At 38.1% G+C, this 22,455-nt stretch overlaps 1 protein-coding gene across 2 annotated transcripts in view; it reads left to right on the top strand.

Annotated features, from left to right (window-relative positions):
* The window catches only part of LOC145162645 (zinc finger protein 7-like), a 34,650-nt gene extending 12,720 nt beyond the window's left edge, over window positions 1–21,930 (top strand). The window contains exons 2-3 of one of the 2 annotated variants that reach the window (XM_079081727.1): window positions 20,959–21,740; window positions 21,859–21,930. In XM_079081727.1, coding sequence (XP_078937853.1) covers window positions 21,011–21,740; window positions 21,859–21,872 — 744 coding nt within the window. In that variant the 5' untranslated portion in view covers window positions 20,959–21,010 and the 3' untranslated portion in view covers window positions 21,873–21,930. Of the gene's footprint in view, window positions 1–20,958 lie in introns of both variants that reach the window. The other variant, XM_079081726.1, reaches the window with a different exon arrangement.
* The last annotated feature ends 525 nt before the right edge of the window (window positions 21,931–22,455 follow it).

Raw genomic sequence — 22,455 nt, 5'->3', positions numbered from 1 at the left:
TTTTTGACTTTTTAGAGCTTGAAGTTTTGAAACCAAGAGACTTATCATCTTTCTTCACAACTTCAACATTACATTTTTGTATCATATCGTTTGGAGTTTGATACATTTGAACATCTTGAATTGTGGGTTTTTTTGTAAGGCACCATTCCTTCAAATGAATTACAAGAACGTGAAAAATCCTCAGTATGAGTTCCAATAGAACAAAACACTTTCACAACTTCAGGAGATTTGCTTTGAAATTCTTCATTTAACACATCAGATTCGAAGTGTAAATCTTTTGAATCACAAGAATTATCCAAAACACCTAACTCCCACTCAACATCGGCAATTAGAGTTATCTCCTTTTCTGGAACATCAAGGACATCATGAACAGTATAAATATCTTTAAAAACACCTTTATGAACTTCACGATAATCTCCATAATATTAAAGTGTATTTGTTCCATATTTAGATTCAGCAAGAGGAATTCCTTTTATGAGTTCACCATCTTTCTTATTCGTTTGTCTCTCTTGATACGTTCTACTCAATTGATCAAACACAATTTTGTTGTTATTCAGATAAAGTGGATGACTAATTAATTTTCCATCCTCATTCTTGAAATAGTAGCTTAAACCTCCAAGATTAAGCTCTGATACCACATGTCGGACCCATGGAAATGCCATTGTGGAATTAATAACAGTCAAGCATGAATCAAAAAATAATGAAATCAAAAAATAGTAAATAATTTTGTTTAAGCTCAATTAGTCGGGAAGGTAATCTCAAGTGTACAAATATGGAAGTGTAAAAACTCTCTTTCTAACACTTAAGACTACAACATTATATATATATATATATATATATATATATATATATATATATATATATATATATATATATATATATATATATATATATATAGTAGTGCTATCACAGACTGCAAAATGTATAGTGTGAATAAGGCATAAAGTACAACATCAATATTCACGCTAAAATAGATAGATATATCGAAGTAAGATAAACTTCAAGACAGAGAGAACTGTCTATGACCTTCTATACAGAAGTTGGGTCTTCTACATGAACTTCTATAGAGAAGCTTCTCCATCAGCCTTCTCTATCACTTTATCTATCAGAAATATCACATCATCAGATTGAATACTTCTTGACTCAACACTAATGTTCAAAATAAGTGGAATATGGGTATATGTACTCATATATCTGATATAAGATCCAATAAAATTATTGAATGTGTAGTTATAAAAAGGTTTATAGATAAACTTTTATGACAAATTTGGTTACTTTTGCAAAAATGCGCACAGAGACAGTTGGGATTGTCAGTAGCTTTTGAAGACAAATAACTTTGTTGGTAGGCATTTGAGTTGTCCTCAAGTAGTCCCAAACTTATTTATTGCTCATACTTTTCTTCAATGTGAACATGTTTTTCTACTAAAACCAAGTGATCTTCCTATTAGACATCGCAAATGTGTGTTGGCTCTTAACATATAATTTGGCATGACCTTCTTACCATCGTTTTTCGTTATGTATTGGATCAAAATCGCATCATATATAAAAGTGTGCACTCTACACCACCCAACTTATATTGAAGCATAAAAAAACCCCATTTTTCTCCTTTTAAATTTAATTACACAAAATTCTCAATGTCATTATATTATTTAACAACTTGTCCTATTTTTGTGCAACCGGTAAACCAAAATATATAATAATTTGAATATTCATGATATTTTTTCACAGATTACAAATATTCAAGACCCATTTGAATATATCAAGATAAACTACATATGTAAATATTTGTAATAATCTAACAATTAGATAAGTGACATGATAAAATACTCGTGTTTTCTAATTCTATTATGTTTATCTTAATTCCACGTCCCCACCCTTTTAGAGTATGGATATACTTCATAATCATATATGTAATTCCTATACATCATGTAAATACAATACACTTTTTCAATTGAAGTATTAAGAAGGTAAACTTTAGGCTTAGCAATTGTACAACTGAATTTATACCTAGGAATATAAAAAATGTGCTCCAGTCCATGAGTGTGAGCTTTAGTCATATTTTTATCCTCTAATACCAATTATAGAGTTATTTCATAAGTATTTTTTTAGACCATTAGTTAAATGACTTTCCAAATTATGATGTGTTCTAACAAACTCAATATAGATCAATCCATTCATGAATAATTATCCAACCATAGTATGTTTAACACTCAATGGTCTATAAATGATATTACAAACTTTGTTGTATTCATCATCCAAAACGGTTTCACTATCACAGTGGACAAAAATAGTTGCCACTTGGTTTAACTATTGTTAAATCTCTTAAAATAAATTTCAAGACATGTTCCCTTTACTAGTAGAAGCTAGTGCAACAAACGCAAATTCTTTTATTAGTTTTGCAATGTATGTATCCTTATTGGATGTCTAAGAAATCGAACATCCCCTAAGAAATAATAACCAACCACTCATAGACAAATGATACTTTGATGTTAGATATGAAACTTGCATGTTAATATTGTGTCTAGTGCTTGTCATGGAATACACCAAACAACAAATTTTATTAGATTATTCTAAGTGTGCAATATAATTCATAACATTATACATCATTTTCACACTTGAATCTATAAGAGTGCTTATGGGAGAAGAATCATCATAATTAAAATTATTGTGAGTGTTCCAAATAAGTGAAACGTAAGTATATATATTCAATAATCCGAAATCTTTATAGGTTAAATGAAATCTCTGCAAACTATACTCAAAAAATAGTTTTCATATAATTGTATATGCATCCTAAGCTTCATGGAAAAATTGTCTAACCAGCCAACTTAGCTCCACGCTACCTGTATAACTAGGTTGTCGAGACAAAATAGCACCAAGTCTACTCGACCCTACTCAATGACCAATTAGAAATAGTTATGTTGTTTCGGTCGTGTAAAAGAGGCCCTTTGAGACCCCCCCCCTCGTCTTATCGTGTTTGGGATTGAATTCACCTTGTATATGAAACATCCCAAAATTTATAGCCAAAAATTTCATTTTTAATTAAGTAAGTATAAAACCAGTAGTCTAAAACATCTATAGTGTTAACTCATTTCATAATCAAAAACCAATATTTCAAATAACTAAAACATGTCATAGAAAAGTATTATCAGAGTACAACTCCCAAAGATATCATAATGCGGAAATCATTGTGTGATGCGCTGTGATCCTGCCGGCTCCTTTCCTTTTGAGAAAGAAGTACCTGAAACCAAAACTGAAAACCGTAAGCACGAAGCTTAGTGAGTTCCCCCATCATACCACATACCATACAAGTAAAATACTGTCAGGCATATCCGGGTGCCCGACCTACCCTGCTGAGCATACCGGGGTGGTCAACCTACCCTTGTTAGGCATACCGGGGTGTGCAACCTACCCCTGTCAGACATACCGAGGTGTCCGACCTACCCCTGTCAGGCATATTTGGGTGCCCAACCTATCCCTGTCAGACATACCAAGGTGTCCGACCTACCCCTGTCAGACATATATGGGTGCCCGACCTACCCTCCGGTTTATCTCAACCGGTTACGGGGACTATTTCACCCTTACCACTATCACATAATAACATATCATAAACATACTGTTATGCATATATGGGTACTGTCTACCCCTTCGGTCCCTTTCAGTCGGTAACCAAGGACTATTTCACCCCTCCTACCACTATAACATAATATCACAACATCCTAGCACATAAAGCATAACAGATAGTGGCATACCATATAATTATCATGCAAAATCATCTCAACTATAATCAACTACTAGTGGGCCGGCATTGGTGGATTCGACCCACTTCTACTGGAAGGTAACTCACCTTATACTGTTGCAGTCCACTGCAAGAATTCGTTAACGGCTGCCCTGGCAACTCCTCAAGCTATCAATACCACAATATCACCTAATTAGCAATTGGGTTCAAAACCATGATCTATAATCCATACTTGGGGTAAAATGACCATTTTACCCCTGGCCCAACAAAACACATAACTAAGGCCCGATTCTAAAACCAATCAAGCCCAAACTCCAAAATCCATAAAGGCCCACTAATGGCCCACTTATGGCCCAATTTTCCAAATTAGGCCCAAACCCTTACATGGGCCTTATTCTAAAGCCCAATGACTTATTCCTAATCCAAAATATATGTCCATAGCTGAGCCAACAAAATATGTACACTTGTAGGCCCATAAGAAAGCACAAAACCATTAGGCCCACCAAGGCCCGATAAAACCCTTGGCCCAAATAGGCATGTCCACCCCAAAGTCCAAGACTGTAAAATTCTCCTGACCAGAAAGCCCAACACCCAAGGCCCAAACCCATGTCTGCAGCCCAAACAAAAACAAGCCCGAAGGCCCACTGATTGACGAACGTGGGGCGTACCTCCTTGGTACGCTCAACGTACTTCGAAGATACAGATCGGGGCCTCAAGTCAGTACGCGGGTCATACATGGAACTATGCGGGGCGTACACGCTGCTTCCTCAAAACTTATACTAGGACATAATCTGTTAAGTGCTTTGCATCCAAACATACAGGGAACCTCAAATAAGGCTCTTAATGGATAAAGTCGGCACCTTTATGCATTTGCATGACCCAAAGGGACCCAATGAGTAATTTAACCCAATAATGCCCATCTAGAACATGCATGGATTGTTTCTAGCCCCAAAGATGGCAACTTTATGGACTTATAACCTCTGAAATGCTAAGAGTAGCAATTCAAAGCTTCTGGAGCGGTGTCTAACCACTAGATCATGCTCATGGGGCCAAAAAGGACCAAAAACCCACATATTCATAAACAACAACTTCTTGTGATCAAGCTCAAAACTTTTTACCTTCTTTGAGCTGAAAATGTAGCAAGAAGTCCAGATCCACAAGTCCTCCCTTGAAGCACCACCTTGGAATGAGCTTCCACTTCTTGAAATGCACCAAAAACCACCACGGTGCACCCATAAAACTCCCAACACTCTTAGATGAAGCTACCACTCGAAATTAGGGTTTAAGGCTCTGAGAATGAACGACAGGCGCACCCCCTTAGACTTAAGGTGCTTTAAATAGTGAGCCAACCCTAGGTTTGAAGATCCTGGACGTACGCTAGGCGTACTCCTTGTACGCTAGGCGTACGTCTCCTATCATGCGTACCACTTATCCAGAACTACGTTGGGGGGACCCCAGCTTACGCTGGGCGTACTCACGCGTTGCCATCGTGCATGCATGTGCTGAAATGCAAGCTTTTCCCATCCAGGGACCAAAACTTCCAAATCCTTCAAACTAACATAACTCCCTCATTCGAGGTCCGTTTCCGACGTACCTTATATCCACGAAAAGGTGGCAAGAAATCCTACGCTCCAAACCACACACCTAAGCCTTAAGACCTTCCGAATAAGACCCAAAACGTGAGATATCAATTTACAGTCATACCCTTGGCTCCCGAAGACACAATAGGATATTGAATCATAGCATCAACATCCGAAATTGCTAAATCCTTCCTTTCCCAAACCTCTAATCCCCATGACAGATGATGATTGAGCCGCAACCCTAATTAATAGGGCAAATCTGAAACCGGGTGTTACAACTCCCCCCCCCCCACCACTTAAATTAGATTTTGTCCTCGAAATCGCTCCTTACTAACACCCATGTCAAAACAACCATCTGAGGAATACAACTGAAACCCCTAAACCGAAACTTTCATCCCGAAGGAAAATCAAACCCTGAGCCTTCGAAGGAAATCACTCCTACCACTCCGAAATTGGAATCCGCGTTGTTCTAACTTCCTGACAGACCACCCGTACTGAACTTTACCATGCTTAGTCCTCATCGAATGACCGACTAATGCACACTTCAACCTGATGATCCCGATGCTACTACCCGAGCCCATTCACTGTCTCAACCAGCTGCATAACACCTATACTTGACAAAAGGCTAAGATAATCATTTGAGTATAAGATTCATCCTTGTAATAATTAGACTCAGACGAGAGCTGCGCAACAAGGTCAAATCAACCACTCTGAGATTATTTAATCCCACTGTGAGTGACTTATCACTTCCTAATTAATCAGTTACTCCGTACGTACTTGCAAACCTAAAAGACTAATACTGCCCGAGACACCGAAACTGCCCGAAACAATATGTTGCCTCCTGGATGCTTTCCAAAATCCACCGAGACCTCTCTGAGCTCAATTCGTTAGCCAGTCATCTGAAATACCGGGTTCTGGCCCAGTTGCGGAGCCAAAAAACTCCCACACAGTCGCCCCACATAACTTCCGAATGAAACCCTCGTCTGTCAATAGTTGCCATTAGTTATCTTGCCACTATCGCTCTAACGACCTCCTGATCCAACCGATCGGGTCCATACGTCGAATACTGACGTCACCAAATCCAAGGCTAAAAGTGATTGCTACATGACCAAGGGTAGCCTTATATCACAAACGACCTTAAACGGTCCATCGCTTCCTTCATCCCATTACTGCAGTGGTGTTCCTAAGGTCTTATCATTGGCTCAACCAGGTTTAATTCATCTGTGGAAATTCGTAAACCAATTTGTAGATTTGCCATGCCCTCACTGCTGCACCGGAACTAGTGGGTACTACTGTTCCTTTCGCGATCTAACTGTTGGGTTTTAGTATACTACAACATCCTATGGTGCACATACAACCCTAAATACCTTGGATCTATGTTTTCACTAATTATATATGCAAATGGTTTCCAAGGTATTGAACCTATAGCTAGCATGCAATTGTCATACAAACTACATAAAATACTAGATAGTGTAACATACCTTTTTTGTCTGGCTGGAAGTCTTGATGTATTTGGCCTTAAGAACTTAGCCCCAATAGTGTGGAAGCCTCAAATGAAGTCACAACACATCAAGGACAAAGGTAGGACTTGAGAGAGAATCTCCATGCACTCTAAAACCTTCATGAACTCCAAGAACATGCACACACTCTAGAGGGTGGCGGTTTTTAGGTCATAACATATGTATTTATATGTGTTGAATTCTAAGAGTCATGGGTATAACCCAAACCCATATCCATGGATCTTATGATCCATGGTTCATGTGGCCCAACTCTTTATGTATCCATACATAAACTTGGTCCAACATGGATCATAAGCCCAACACATATAAATATAACTAATTACCATAATTAGTCCCCATAGTTTTAATTAGTCTCTTTTGATCACTAAATTAATTCCAAATTAATTCTTGATCAATACTAATTAAAACATATGATTTCATATTAATATATTAGAACTTATAATATATTAATAAATCATATATAACCTCTTCTCTCAAAAGTCCATCCTAACAAATTGTCCTGATGATATGCAACCCAAATGGACCATGCTACTCTCGGGTCGAATACATACCAATAATAGTTATGGGCTTAGACACCTAATCCAACAGTCTCCCACTTGGATAAGTCTAAAACTATTATTGCGTATGACTCCAAAACCCGACTAGCAATCGTAGCTCTTAAAGCCGTTGTCGAACTCTGAACAAATCAATGACACGTCCATTAGATAAGGGATCATATATTCCTCCATTCTAGATATCATATGGACTGAGACATGGATTATAATCATTCTCTCTGTCCATTTGTTGTTTCCCGATTTCCGATTTATGACGACTGACTAATTGAACAAATCAAATCAGTCCAGGCCCGGCCGAGCACTTACGTTTGTCATCACCAAATCATCGAGGGGCCCACAGATATCGCTTTTATCCCTCCAAGGGTAAAAGGAATGGATAAACTTCGACTCATATGCTTGTTCTACTACTTGTTGAATCATACACAAAGGCACATTTTATAACATCGAGTTACCAAATGCGTTTACGTGCAATCAATGTATAACCAACTCATAGGCAACAAGTCATATCTCTAGGTTTGAAGAATATAAGATATTGTCATCTCATGATCACTCGTGATAAAATCCATGAAGTGAGTCAAATGAGCGTGGGTTTAATCCAATACTCGAATCTCATTCCAGGAGCACTCATGAATGTTGCAGCAACTTTTGCTATGTCCAACACCTTAGACATCTACAAACCCAATTCATGACAGTCTTGCTTTAATACCTACTTCCAACGTATTATCGACTGTGGATGGTTTGAATAACTTAGTCATTCGGGAAGAATAACCTAGCTATTCTGGAAGTCAAAACATGCAAAGTGAAACGCAAGAATAATACTAATCACTCTATGGTCCCAAGCACCTTTGAGAGTAAATAAAACTCCTTTTATTTAAACACCATATTGATTACTCATTATTCATTGTATAATGTTTCAAATAATCAACTTTATACTTGAATTAAAACAATAGTTGTCCCATGCTCTAAGCATGTAAACTATGTTTTCTAAACACTAGTCATGCCATACACCAAGTATGCACACTATGTTTATCTATGATCTTTACTTTGTGAAATAGATCAATTGAACATGATTCCAATGATGCTCATTTCACAATCCCAAATCTTTACTGTAAATGTAAGAATTCCAAATTCCTGCCACTTACCGAAGCTGTCAGATTCTAAACTTATATGCATTGATCCTCTCGTAATGATTATGCACAAAGTCACAAAGACTTGCCAATAGACATTACAGAGTATTCCAATGGAGATCAATTCCATGGAAACGAAGTCTCACATTCAAAGTACATTGCTTTGAAAAACCTTCTTGCATTAAGTTTCCTAATCTTACACAGATTTAATGAACAACTTCCACCTAAGGAAACCTTTCCAGATTCGCATTTTGACTATCACTTCTGAACAAGAGTTGCCTCTTTTCAGAATATGTTAATATGGTCCTACAAAAATTATATACTTCCAACTGTCCATAAGCAACTAATCTTTGGTAAACCTTATATTGTCCTCGACGATTGCTTAATCATTTTAGTCATATCCAATTCTAGACTTTTCCCTTCTTAATGCCCTGAGCATTTGGAAAATTTAGAAAGGATGAATATTATAGCACATGCAATCGATCCTATATCCGAAGCATATGGGACACGATTCATGATGTCTCACATAAAGACGTGATCATAGACAGTCTTTTGCTACAATATTTTTTATTTGCCATGTTTTCAAAATTTGACAATGAAGAGGGATGCCGTAATCATAATCGAAGTTTGAGAACGCATTATATATAGAATTCCCTTATGTTTGGCCATTCCAACATAAAATTCATATATATCCTTGACTAAAGATGATCAAAATCTCAATCTAAGCTTTTAGAATTGAAATGAAGTATAATTTCCTCTCCCTTAATTATAGCAAAACAACTTTTCCCAATTGAAACCTTTTGTTTTCTATAATTAACACCTAACATAATGCTCATGCTCCCACTTACATGATAATTATTAGCATAACACTTATGCTCCCACTAGCTTTGACATGTATCCAGAAATCAGTTGGACTTCTAGAAATCAATACTTTATTGACTTTCTTACCAAAGTTCAGACTTCTGGTACAAGATGCTTCGATAAATCTTTATCAAAATCATACACCTTTCCTTAGATAACTCATATGAGTGTCTAAACAATTTTTAGAACTATGAAAAGGGATGCCGTAATCATAGTCTTAATTGTTTAGACCATTGCCATTTCTCACAAATCCATGTTAGTGTGCCGCTTAACCATACACGCTCCACTAACGACTTTGAGAATGCAAATATCACAATTGCTATCTACCTAAAATCTACTTAGTGAAAGCGTTTCCTTACCATCATTTTCATGAATCGAATAGAAACCTTATGACACTTAGATTTTTATGGTGAATGAGTTCCTATCCATGTGAATTTGTCAAAACCATAATCACAAGACAAGGTTAGTGACAAATCCAAACTCATATGGATTGAACTTGTGCAATCTTAATTTCTTGACACTTGGCAGCACAAGGGCCTGCCATTGCTTCCAAGTTGTTATGCACCCAATGCAAAACCAACTTTAACTGGAATGGCACAGAAATAGGAATATGTCAACACGATAGGTTATAAACCTCAAGTCGTGTGCTAGTGATAAACTACAGGTTTTATTCTTGATTAGATCTTGAAACTCTTTCAGGATATTTTAGACTCCCTTTATCCTCTTGACATATAAGACTCTCTTGCCAAGAACCATTCCTTGACAAACAAATATTCAAGGGATAGTGCGGATCCTTATCAAGACAAACACTTCACACAATTGGCCTTAGTTGGTCTTTGTTTTATCCAAAACATCACAACTTACCAATTTCAAATGTACAAGAGTAGGACACCTTTTACTCTTACATTTGACTAGTGTTAATAAACCTTCTTTAAGATGTGTCACTCAAGTTACAATCTTGGAGTATGACTCTAAGACTTGTTTAGAAACGAAGTATGACTCATCTTCTTGATCTAACCATTCCTACAATTCAAGATTCCTCTTCTTAGTCATAAGAATGCACTAAGATGTCCTTAGAGGACTAATTGTGATATGGTTTCTTAATCATTAAGATGATCACAAACATGATACTAAAGTACTCTCCTATCTTTTCAGATTTGAGAAACTTTTATCTTTCTGCCTAACTTGATTCTTCTCATCCGTTCTGCCTTACATTGAAATTTTCCAATGCTTCAGAATTATACTTAAACTTGTAAGTATAACCATATTTACTAACCTTAGTAATCATGACGAATAGGCTTATCGATCTTTGTGGTGGACTTGACAAGTGCACAAGAATGTGTACTCGATCCCTTAGTCCTTCACTTGACTCACATATACATGTAAACAAGGAATTAGTCTTAATTTTCCAAAGTTGAAAATTTTCATTCTTCATACAACTTGCATGATTCCAAGTTTCTACCCTACTGAAACGTGAGTGATCTTTCCTTATTTGGTAAATTATGACACTACCACAGTCGAGAGAATCAAATCCATTTTCCAATATTGCTATCAATGGAAACATATAAACAACAATTTCTCACAAATGCCACTGTAAGGATATTTTAAAATAAAATAAAAACTTTTTTTTAGAACTTTGCGGAAAACCTTATCCTTACAATGCAAATGCATGTGAAAAACTATGTTGTTATGTATTCCAAAGCAATCTATCATAACTCTTTAAGTAACAGCTCAAAATTCTTCCTTTAAGCTTCCTCTTCACTTTGATTCTTAAAACATCAAAATGTGATCTAGTCACATCATGTAATAAGAATCTCCAAATAGGAAGTTAATAGAGTTAGATAGTGGACTTTACCTGAAGTAGAGTCAAAACTTTTGACTTTACCATCCTTACAGACTATCAGGTAAATTTGGCCAGCTTCGCAACCAATGCCCCTTCCTTTGGCAATAGAAACCTATGGACTCTTTGGGAATGGTACACGGGACTATCTCATATTTAGCCTTTCTCTTTACCATTTGGTCAACCGAGTTGACTATGGCCGATCCCTTTCATTTGGGAAGAGAAAGCTTTTCTGGATTTCCAATGTTAACATTATCAATGTCCTTGGTAGTTTGGGAAGTCGATCTTCCAATCAAATTTGCTTTACCAGTGCTCCAAATCATTGCTGATTCAGGAGCATCAAGCAAATGGGTAAGATCATTAAGGGTCATGCCATGGTCTGTTATATAGTAGCTCTAAAGGAACTCACTATGTGACTTAGAAAGTGATTGAAGAAACAAGTTAACAATCAACTTCCTCAAGACCTTGACACCCAACTCTCCCGGCTTGTAAATATGTGACTTCATCTCCAAGATGTGAGCACACATAGTCTTTTCTTGCCAATAGGGCTTGAGTGACCTTGAACTTGTGGGTTAGGGAGAATAATTGGAGGAGGTGGAGGAAACAGATTTGGGAAGATCATAGTTGTCTGAACCAAACATCTAAAATGGGAGATATTCAAGTTAGTTGATTTAAGCCCTTAATATAACACCCAATATGAAATATTAAGGCTAGGACCCAACACAATATTTTACAACTTGGAAGAGGGATGCCGTAATCCAAGCTATAAAATATTTGAAAGTAGGCGAATGACGATTCACCAATTTCCACCATGAAAAACGAAATAATTTATTAGGTTTTATTTGGTTTTGAAACTCCTAGATCTTTTGAGATTCATTGAACTTTTCAATGGCATGTTTCAATCTCAATTGTGCCCTCTCAAATTTTGTGACTGGGATGCCGAGGATCACAAAACAAGGTGTGAATAACCATGCAAATTCACTTGGTACCCTTAATATTATCACCTAATCGATGTGCCGGTTAACCACACACGCTCCACCGATCTATGATAAACATTAAGTTACCCTTCGCCACTCTTACTAGTCCATGTTAGTGTGCCGGTTAACCATACACGCTCCACTAACGACTTGGTAAGGTACAAAGTGTAAATTTCATGGGTTAGCACAAAATTCACATTTTCCTAAGTAACTAAGATTGGGAATTAATAAGCGTTTAGTTACTTAGTATTTATCATTAATACTTTTTATGAAGGGAGAATTATAGTCCTATCAAACCCGTTCGGCTAACGACCCTCCACCAGTCAAGGAAGCGATGGGTGAGAGTGGACACCCATTAAACTGCCATTTTATAGGCAGTAACCTTATACCCCCCTTATAGACCGGCTTCGTGAATGAGGCCTACTAACGGTAAGACTGACTTTTACTCTTATACATATATATAAATATTAAACCAATAATATTATAATAGTAAAAGGGTTGAATTTTAAACTATTAAAATTCTAAGGGTTTAACTTGGAACTAAAGTATTCATGGGGGGAAACTTTACAAATTCCAAAACTTGAAGGCAAGTTTTGAACAATTCAAACACTTTTCAATTCCATAACATAAGAATTTAAAGTATTTTTAATAAAAACTCTTCAAGTTCCATAACTTGAGGACAAGTTATGGAAGACTTAAAAACACATTTAAGGAAAAAAAAACTCGTCATTTTCATAACCTATGAGTTTAAAGTAGTTTAATGGATAAACTCTTCAAGTTCCATAACTTGAGGACAAGTTATGGAAGACTTTAAAATCATTTAAGAAAATAAGACTCTACATTTTTCCTAACTTATGGAAATCTTATGATTTTTTAAAAATCATAAATGTGACTTTTCATATAACTTGAGGACAAGTTACAAAAACACATTTCATGAGCAACTTTAAGATTAATATGGATTGAAAACAATTTTCATGAAATTAGCCTAACCATTAAACTAATACAAAACATGAATCTATTGACAATTATCTTTGAAATTGGTTTAACATGAACATTACCACATCAAAAACAGGTTTACAAGACCAAAACAGCTTAGGGTAATGTTTCTAGTCCAATTCCAGCCTTAAAAGTCGAAAATATGCTGTCAGGGGGTCCAACTCGTCGAGTGCATGAACCAACTCGACGAGTTGGATGAATTTATTCATGGACTCGGCGAGTCCAGTGCTCAGACAGCCAAAATTTTTGATTTTTCAGCCATTTCAGCAAGTATAACATGAAAACAAGCCCTGACTCTGATACCACTATTGGATTTTAGTATATTACAGCATCCTATGGTGCACATACAACCCTAAATACCTTGGATCTATGTTTTCACTAATTATACATGCAAATGGTTTCCAAGGTATTGAACCTATAGCTAGCATGCAATTGACATACAAACTACATAAAATACTAGATAGTGTAACATACCTTTTTTGTGTGGCTGGAAGTCTTGATGTATTTGGCCTTAAGAACTTAGCCCTAATAGTGCGGAAGCCTCAAATAATGTCACAACACATCAAGGACAAAGGTAGGACTTGAGAGAGAATCTCCATGCACTCTAAAACCTTCATGAACTCCAAGAACATGCACACACTCTAGAGGGTGGCAGTTTTTAGGTCATAACAAATGTATTTATATGTGTTGAATTCTAAGAGTCATGGGTATAACCCAAACCCATATCCATGGATCTTATGATCCATTGTTCATGTGGCCCAACTCTTTATGTATCCATACATAAACTTGGTCCAACATGGATCATAAGCCCAACACATATAAATATAACTAATTACCATAATTAGTCCCCATAGTTTTAATTAGTCTCTTTTGATCACTAAATTAATTCTAAATTAATTCTTGATCAAGACTAATTAAAACATATGATTTCATATTAATATATTAGAACTTATAATATATTAATAAATCATATATAACCTCTTCTCTCAAAAGTCCATCCTAACAAATTGTCCTGATGATATGCAACCCAAATGGACCATGCTACTCTCGGGTCGAATACATACCAATAATAGTTATGGGCGTAGACACCTAATCCAACACTAACAACACTCCCATGCTATCTACCAACCTAGTGAATGCTACGGCTACACCCGCAGTCTTACAACATTCTAGAACTATCTGCCAACCTTGTGAATGCTACAGCTACACCCTCATACTTACAACACTCTAACACTATCTGCCAACCTTGTGAATGTTGTGGCTACACCCGCAGACTTACAACACTCTAGCACTATCTGCCAACCTTGTGAATGCTACGGCTACATCCGCAGACTTACAACACTCTAACACTATCTGCCAACCTTGTGAAAGCTACGGCTACACCCGTAGACTTACAACACTCAAACACTATTTTCCAACCTTGTGAATGCTACGTCACACCCGCAGACTTACAACACTCTAACACTATCTGCCAACCTTGTGAATGCTACGGCTACACCCGCAGACTTACAACACTCTAACACTATCTACCAACTTTGGTCCTACCGCCAATCCAACTATACCCATCCTGGGTCGAACACGCACTCGACCTAACACTCAACTGAATCTGAGTCCTAACCAGACCTCTAACCTGGTCCCCGAAACTTGCTATCCGATGCCAAGGAAAGGCATGAACCAAATGTTGGAACGTTTTCCGAACTCTCAACTCACATAATTCTCAACTTAGACGGTCACTAGACCGCCTTCCTCCCTAATGGGGATGAAAAATTCATCCTAGTTTCACACCTATTTCTGCTCCTGAATACTTGGTCGATTCTCCCCCACTTAGATTTGACTAAATCTTCATGGCACGTGAGAATTGAACGATTCCCAATCCTTCTTTCTTTCTGAAATCCAATTGTTGACAACCAGTGCTTACCAGCTAACAATCGATTATCAGTCTACCCTAAGATCGCTCACCGTCTAAAATCTTGAAGAGTACTCTTGAAATCTGATCCAGTCTGATACCTCAATCCTCCTTCCAGGATATTATACCAACTCATTGGGTTTCCATGCCGGCGACTAGAATCCTTAACCTTTACTATGGCTGAAGAATCCTCACAGAACCATTGAACTCTAATCAAACACGACCCATGCGAAAAATACAATTTCCTCGGAACATCCAATGGTCAAACAATCCATGCGACTACACGCGCATCCTTCTACTACCACTCCTCTCCTAGCGTCGGTAGTGCTAGAACCCATAAGTCCTCCCATAGGCCACCGTCGCTCATACCAGAACAGCTGATGAAACCACTATATCACGTTGATACAGGTGGACCAGCTTGACGAAGCTAACCACCAATCTTCTACACAATACCCCTGACCGATTTGTACTACGAACCGAGAGAACACTAAACACCCTGAACCAGCAAAAAGGGAACGACCTTTCACTAACTACTTAGTAATTCAGGTATGCAAATGGCATATGACAATATTTGAAGGTATAACCCAACAGGAGCAAAGAAATCAACTAGGGATACACTTAACCAACCCGCTAAAATATTCCAAACCAAAGCAAAATTCCTACAACAATCTACAAATAAAAATGAAGGAAGGCAAGGATGCATATCCGTAACATCGCCTGCTGGAGTCCTGACTTCTCCTGTCTGAAAGTTCGGGGCCTAACTCCTATCTGCTGGGGCTCCTGCCCCACCCTCTCGACCATCAGAGATTTGCAAAATAGCCAGAGCAGGCGCCTTCATAGCTCATCCCCTCCTTCTCGGACAGTCGGCCTTCTTGTGGCCCACCTGATCGTAGTGAAAACATAACAGACTTGCCCCCTGAGAATAATCTCTACTGACATGACCAACCCTGCCACACTTGTAGCAGCCTAACCCCTGGCACGACAAACTCCCTTGTGCACTTTCCTGCACATTCTGCATGGACTCTGGCCCTGCTGGCCTTTCACCTGGTGATCAGAAGTCTTGGGTATCTTCCCTGGACCCTCAACTATACGCACCTCGCATGACCCTCTCTTCCCAATGTGCTCCAAATCGATCTCGCGCCTTCGGACTCTATAAGTCATATCCTTCAGGGTCTGACACCCTGCCACGCTCACTAGCTCACTTGCCAATGGTTGAAATGCAACAGCTGGAACATCCTCTGCCCCCAAACCGGGTCACAAACTCCTTCTACACCTATCCATACTTTCCTCAACAATCCTCCCGAATCCTCCCAGTCACTTCCTCAATCTGATGCACCCAAGTCTCACTAAACTTCACTTCTAGCCCACTGAAGCATATCCTAGGCTTTCCTAGGTTCCCGAACCCACCCAGTCCTCAGCTGCTGAGAGATTCCCAGTAATGTCAACTAGCTACCTCATGAATATAGCCACATGCAACAGAGATCAGATAATGCTTCGAGTAAAAGACTCAATCCTAGAAATGTTAGACTCAAACAAGAGTTGCGCAATAGGGCCAAGTCCATTACTCTGAGATTATCCGGCTTGTGCCACATGTGACTCAGCATATTCACTTAGTAGCTAGCTCATATTGCTAAGAGTCCCACAAAGCACAAAGCAAGCAACATTCAGACAATGGAAATTCTAACCAACATGATCCAATCAAACCATTTTATCCTCTTATCAGGAATCTATACGGGCATGAGATTCTAAAGCTCATACAATCAGGCATAACCTAAACAAGTCATCCTATCATTGACTGATTAGTACTAGCATGCAGGTCTACAAGCACATATAATAGGCATATAAAGCATCCTTCCAATATCCTTAGCCCTAATCTAGCATGTAGTTCACATATTCTGAATTTATATCATAACATAACATGTATGGGTATCTTGGTGGAAAACCTACGTGAGCTCGGTTGATTGCACGCGTCACACTCTTTGTTCTTTATCAAAACTCTTTATTTTAAATTTTTGAAAAATTAATTTCTTGTAAAAATCTTTCAAACCCTCGATTTGAGTCCAGACACTCCGAAAGGTGTGTCCGGATCCGTCAAACCAAGGCTCTGATACCAACTTGTAACATCCCAAATTTATAGCCAAAAATTACATTTTTAATTAAGTAAGTGTAAAACCAGTAGTCTGAAACATCCATAGTGTTAACTTATTTCATAATCAAAAACCAGTATTTCAAATAACTAAAACATGTCATGGAAAATTATTATCAGAGTACAACTCCCAAAGATCTCATAATGCGGGAATCATTGTGTGATGCGCTACGATCCTGCCGGTTCCTTTCATTTTGAAAAAAGATGTACCTGAAACCAAAACTGAAAACCGTAAGCATGAAGCTTAGTAAGTTCCCCCATCATACCACATACCATACAATAAAATATTGTGAAGCATATCTGGGTGCCCGTCCTACCCTGCTGAGCATTCCGGGGTGCTCAACCTACCCCTGTTAGCCATATCGGGGTGCTCAACCTACCCCTGTCAGACATACCGGGGTGTTCGACCTACCCGTGTCAGGCAAATATGGGGGCCCAACCTATCCCTATCAGCATACCAGGGTGTCCGACTTACCCCTGTCAGGCATATCTGGGTGCCCGACCTACCCTCCGGTTTATCTCAACCGGTTACGGGGACAATTTCACCCCTACCACTACCACATAATAACATATCATAAACATACTGCTAGGCATATATGGGTACTGTCTATCCTTTCAGTCTCTTTCAACCGATAACCGGCGGCTATTTCAGCCCTCCTACAACTATCACATAATATCATAGCATCCTAGCACACAAAGCATAACAGATAATGGCATACCATACAATTATCATGAAGACAATGATCTCAACTACACTCAACTACTAGTGGGCTGACATTGGTGCCTTCGACCCACTGCTACTGGAAGGTAACTCACCTCATACTACTGCAGTCCACTGCAAGAAATCCTTAACTGCAGCCCTAGCAACTCCTCATCCTATCAATACCACAATATCGCCGAATTAGCAATTGGGTTCAATACCATGATCTATAATCCATACTCTGGGTAAAATGACCATTTTACCCCTAGCCCAACAAGACACATAACTAAGGCCTAAGTCTAAAACCAATCAAGCCCAAACTTTAAAATCCATAAAGGCCCACTAATGGCCCACTATTGGTCTAATTTTCCAAATTGGGTCCAAACCCTTACATGGGCCTTATTCTAAAGCTCAATGACTTATTCCTAATCCAAAATATATGTCCATAGTTGATCCAACAATATCCGTACACTTGTAGGCCCATAAGAAAGCTCGAAACCATTGGGCCCACCAAGGCCCAATACAACCCTTGGCCCAAATAGGCATGTCCAACCCTAAGTCCAAGACTGTAAAATTTTCTTGACCAGAAAGCCCAACACCCAAGGCCCAAACCCATGTCTGCAGCCCAAACAAAAGCAAGCGCGAAGGCCCACTGATTGACGAACATGGGGCGTACCTCCTTGGTACGCTCAGCGTACTTTGCAGATACAGATTGGGGCCTCAAGTCAGTACGTGGGGCGTACATGGACATATACGGGGCGTACTCGCTGCTTCCTCAAAACTTATACTAGGATTTAATCCGTTAAGTCCTTTGCATCCAAACTTCCAGGGAACCTCAAATAAGGCTCTTAATTCATAAAGTTGACACCTTTATGCATTTGCATGACTCAAAGGGATCCAATGACCAACTTAACCCAATAATACCCATCTAGAACATGCATGGATGGTTTCTATCCCCAAAGATGGCAACTTTATGGACTTATAACCTCTGAAATGCTAAGAGTAGCAACTCAAAGCTTCTGGAGTGGTGTCTAACCACTAGATCTTGCTCATGGGCCAAAAAGGGACCAAAACCCCACATATTCATAAACAACAACTTCTAGTGATCAAGCTCATAACTTTTTACCTTCTTTGAGCTGAAAATGTAACAAGAAGTCCAGATCCACAAGTCCTCCTTAAAGCACAACCTTGTAATGAGCTTCCACTTCTTGAAATGCACCAAAAACCACCAAAGTGCACCCACAAAGCTCACAACACTCTTGGATTAAGCTACCACTCGAAATTAGGGTTTAAGGCTCTGAGAATGAAAGAGAGGCGCACCCCCTTTGACTTAAGTTGCTTTAAATAGTGAGCCAACCCTTGAAATTAGGGTTTGAAGATCCTGGACATACGATGGGGTACGTCTCCTATCCCATGTACAACTTATCCAGAACTACGTTGGGTGTACCCCAGCTTACGCTGGGCGTACTCAAGCGTTGCCATCTTGCATGCATGTGCTGAAATGCAAGCTTTCCCATCCTGGGACCAAAACAGCCAAATCCTTCAAACTACCATAACTCCCTCATTCGAGGTTCGTTTCCGACGAACCTTATATCCATGAAAAGGCGGCGAGAAATCTTACGCTCCTAAAAACACACCCAAGCCTTAAGACCTTCCGAATAAGACCCAAAACATGAGATATCAATTTACAGTCATACCCTTGGCTCCCGAAGACACAATCATATATTGAATCATAGCATCAACATCCGAAATGGCTAAATCCTTCTTTTCCCAAAGCTCTAATCCCCATGACAACTGATGATTGACCCGCAACCCCAATTAATAAGGAAAATCTGAAACCGAGTGTTACAGTGTACAAATATACACTATACACTGCCTAACTTGTATTAGTCACATTTTAAATCCCTATTTGGCATCAAACTAAATCTAAGTAAATTCTTTTAATCTATTGCCATTTTCTTTGCAATAACCAGGTGTATTTAGTTTTCAAATATATATAAGTAGAGAAAAATCTAACCTAATTATTTTAATAATGTGTTGCACAAACATACTATTACCCCTACCTTCATTTATATTATCCACCAAGGGGATATATTTTGATATTGATTTCAGAGTTACATGTTTGAACCAAAACAAAACAACTATCGAATTAAAATTGAAAGTGATATTTCATTCCTAAATGTGAAGTACTTATTTAAAATCAATTATATAGTAAGAAGTCGGGACTAGAAGTTTGAGGGGTGGTACTAGCGGGAACATGGCCCCCACCCAATCAACATCGAAAGAGAGTGACCTCGAGGAGGGGTATGTGTTTTGGTAACTTTTATATATAATTAAATTGTCGTTTTAAATCACGCCTTACAAAAGCATAACTTGTAAAATCTTAAGGCTCGACATTACCGCCAAATTACGTTTAATGTTATTTCGAACCTTGCTTTTTATTATAATATTTAAAACAGATACAAGAAAAACAATATATATAAACCTTGTCATAAGTAATAACATAACCTAACAAACCATCGATCACTTGAGAAAAAGAGACTATGCACGTGACCAAAGTTTGGGAGACAGTGTGACAACACCGTCTAAAATTTTTGGAAGATATCTAGTTGTCACGTCAATTTTAACATAATATAAACTCGACATGTCCTGAAATAGGTTAGAATTACAATTTTTTTTTTTTAAAACAATTGGACCAAAATGGCATTGAAAGAATACATTCTCTCTCTAGGTTAGAATTACATTTTTTTTTAACAATTGGACCAAAATGGCATTGAAAGAATGCATACTCTCTCTCTCTCTCACACACATATATGCCATGGTGGGGTGTGGTGGGCAGAGCAAGTCATGGTGGGTGCCGATTATTGTTTTTCAAGATTGGTATGTGTCTCTCGGAAATAGCAGATTATCGTTTATTGGTTTGTAAGCTGGTTATACGACTCCCAATATCCATTCATATTATAACAAGAAAACCTATACTAGCTAAAAAATTAACAATGTGCTCTCATTCTGTAGGTAAAAGGAATTCACTAGAATTGTCAACTACACATTGAGGTCAATTTCCATTATGAAGTTTCCCAAAAGCATAGACCTGGAAATCGAGGTCCTAGATGACGATGATTCAGATAACAACAGCCAGCCTGATTCCAACATATCTGTTCAAACAACCATGACACGTCCTGTCAAAAAACTCGAAACATCCCACACTATTTATGATCCTATTTCCCTTGAGTTGAGTCTAAACTTCAACTCGAACATGTATAAATTTGAATCAAAAAATTCAATGGGAAGTTCAATATCGATTGCAAGTAAAAGCACAAACCACACAGAAACTCATGCAACCCCAGGATCCCTACCAAGAGTTTTTCCTTGCAATTATTGTCAGAGAAAATTCTTCAGCTCACAAGCTCTTGGGGGTCACCAGAATGCGCACAAAAGTGAGAGGATGCTTGCAAAGCGTGCTATGAGAATGGGTATTTTCTCTGAGAAGTATGCAAGCCAGGTTGCGACATTTCCTCCCCATGGAGCTTCATTAAGATCTCTCGAAATCAAAGCTCATTCGTCACAACACCAAACATTTGTGCCACCATTTACGAGGATGCCACCAGAAATTAACAGCATATCTCCAAGATACACAAATGCAATTATAGGATTTCCTATATATGTGGACGATGACGGATATGATCATATGTTGTGGCCGGGAAGCTTCCGTCAAGTAGATGCAACAGTCAGTGTTGTTGATTTACTGCCGAAAACAGCAGAAGTGAATATTGGAGAAGTGGTCCCATCGGTTTATGGTAGCTATGCCACTCCTGATCTTACTTTGAGACTTTAATTTTTTTATTTATTTTTTTGTTTGTACTAATATTAACTACCTTTTATAATTTCATTTTCTATGGATTCTTGTTGGTACAGTTATTTGTTGTTAAGCCTGTGATGATGAAACCTACCAAGAAAGTCGGCATTAATTTGACATTTCTTATCTTTTTCCGTCGGACCCGATTTCTTTTCCTTTTGTGGGTTTACACCCTTGCTTTTATTTGATTTATGATTAACGTCTAGATGTAATGATTAGATTTTTCATTTAATTTGTAACTGCTTTGGCTTCTTTACAAAATCAGAAATAGAAGTTGAAATCAATAGATCAAGTCATCATGTATACTTACAAGGAAAGGGCTTTTCTGGTCTGTGTGGCAACGGACCATACTTACAAGGAAAGGGCTTTTCTGGTCTGTGTGGCAACGGACCACGACCACGAACATCATCTCATTGTCTGGTGGTCGTTGTCCATTGTCTTGTAGACGACGAACCACAACCAATCAAAAATGATTGCAATTTGACTCAATGCTTGACTTTGTAATGGCTACTTTGGTTTTTTTCATGTTTTTATTTAATTTTTACCTATATAAATACCATTACAAATCATTTTATTTTTTATTCAATTCTTCTCTATTTTATTCACCTTCATATATTTGTATTTTTCTAAAATTCAAAAATTATGGCTCCTAAAAG

Source organism: Lactuca virosa, chromosome 3 (assembly GCF_052849685.1).
Source record: "Lactuca virosa cultivar CGN04683 chromosome 3, Lactuca_virosa_CGN04683_v6, whole genome shotgun sequence".
Classification (NCBI taxonomy): domain Eukaryota; kingdom Viridiplantae; phylum Streptophyta; class Magnoliopsida; order Asterales; family Asteraceae; genus Lactuca; species Lactuca virosa.
This window is presented reverse-complemented; position numbering and strand designations above follow the sequence as displayed.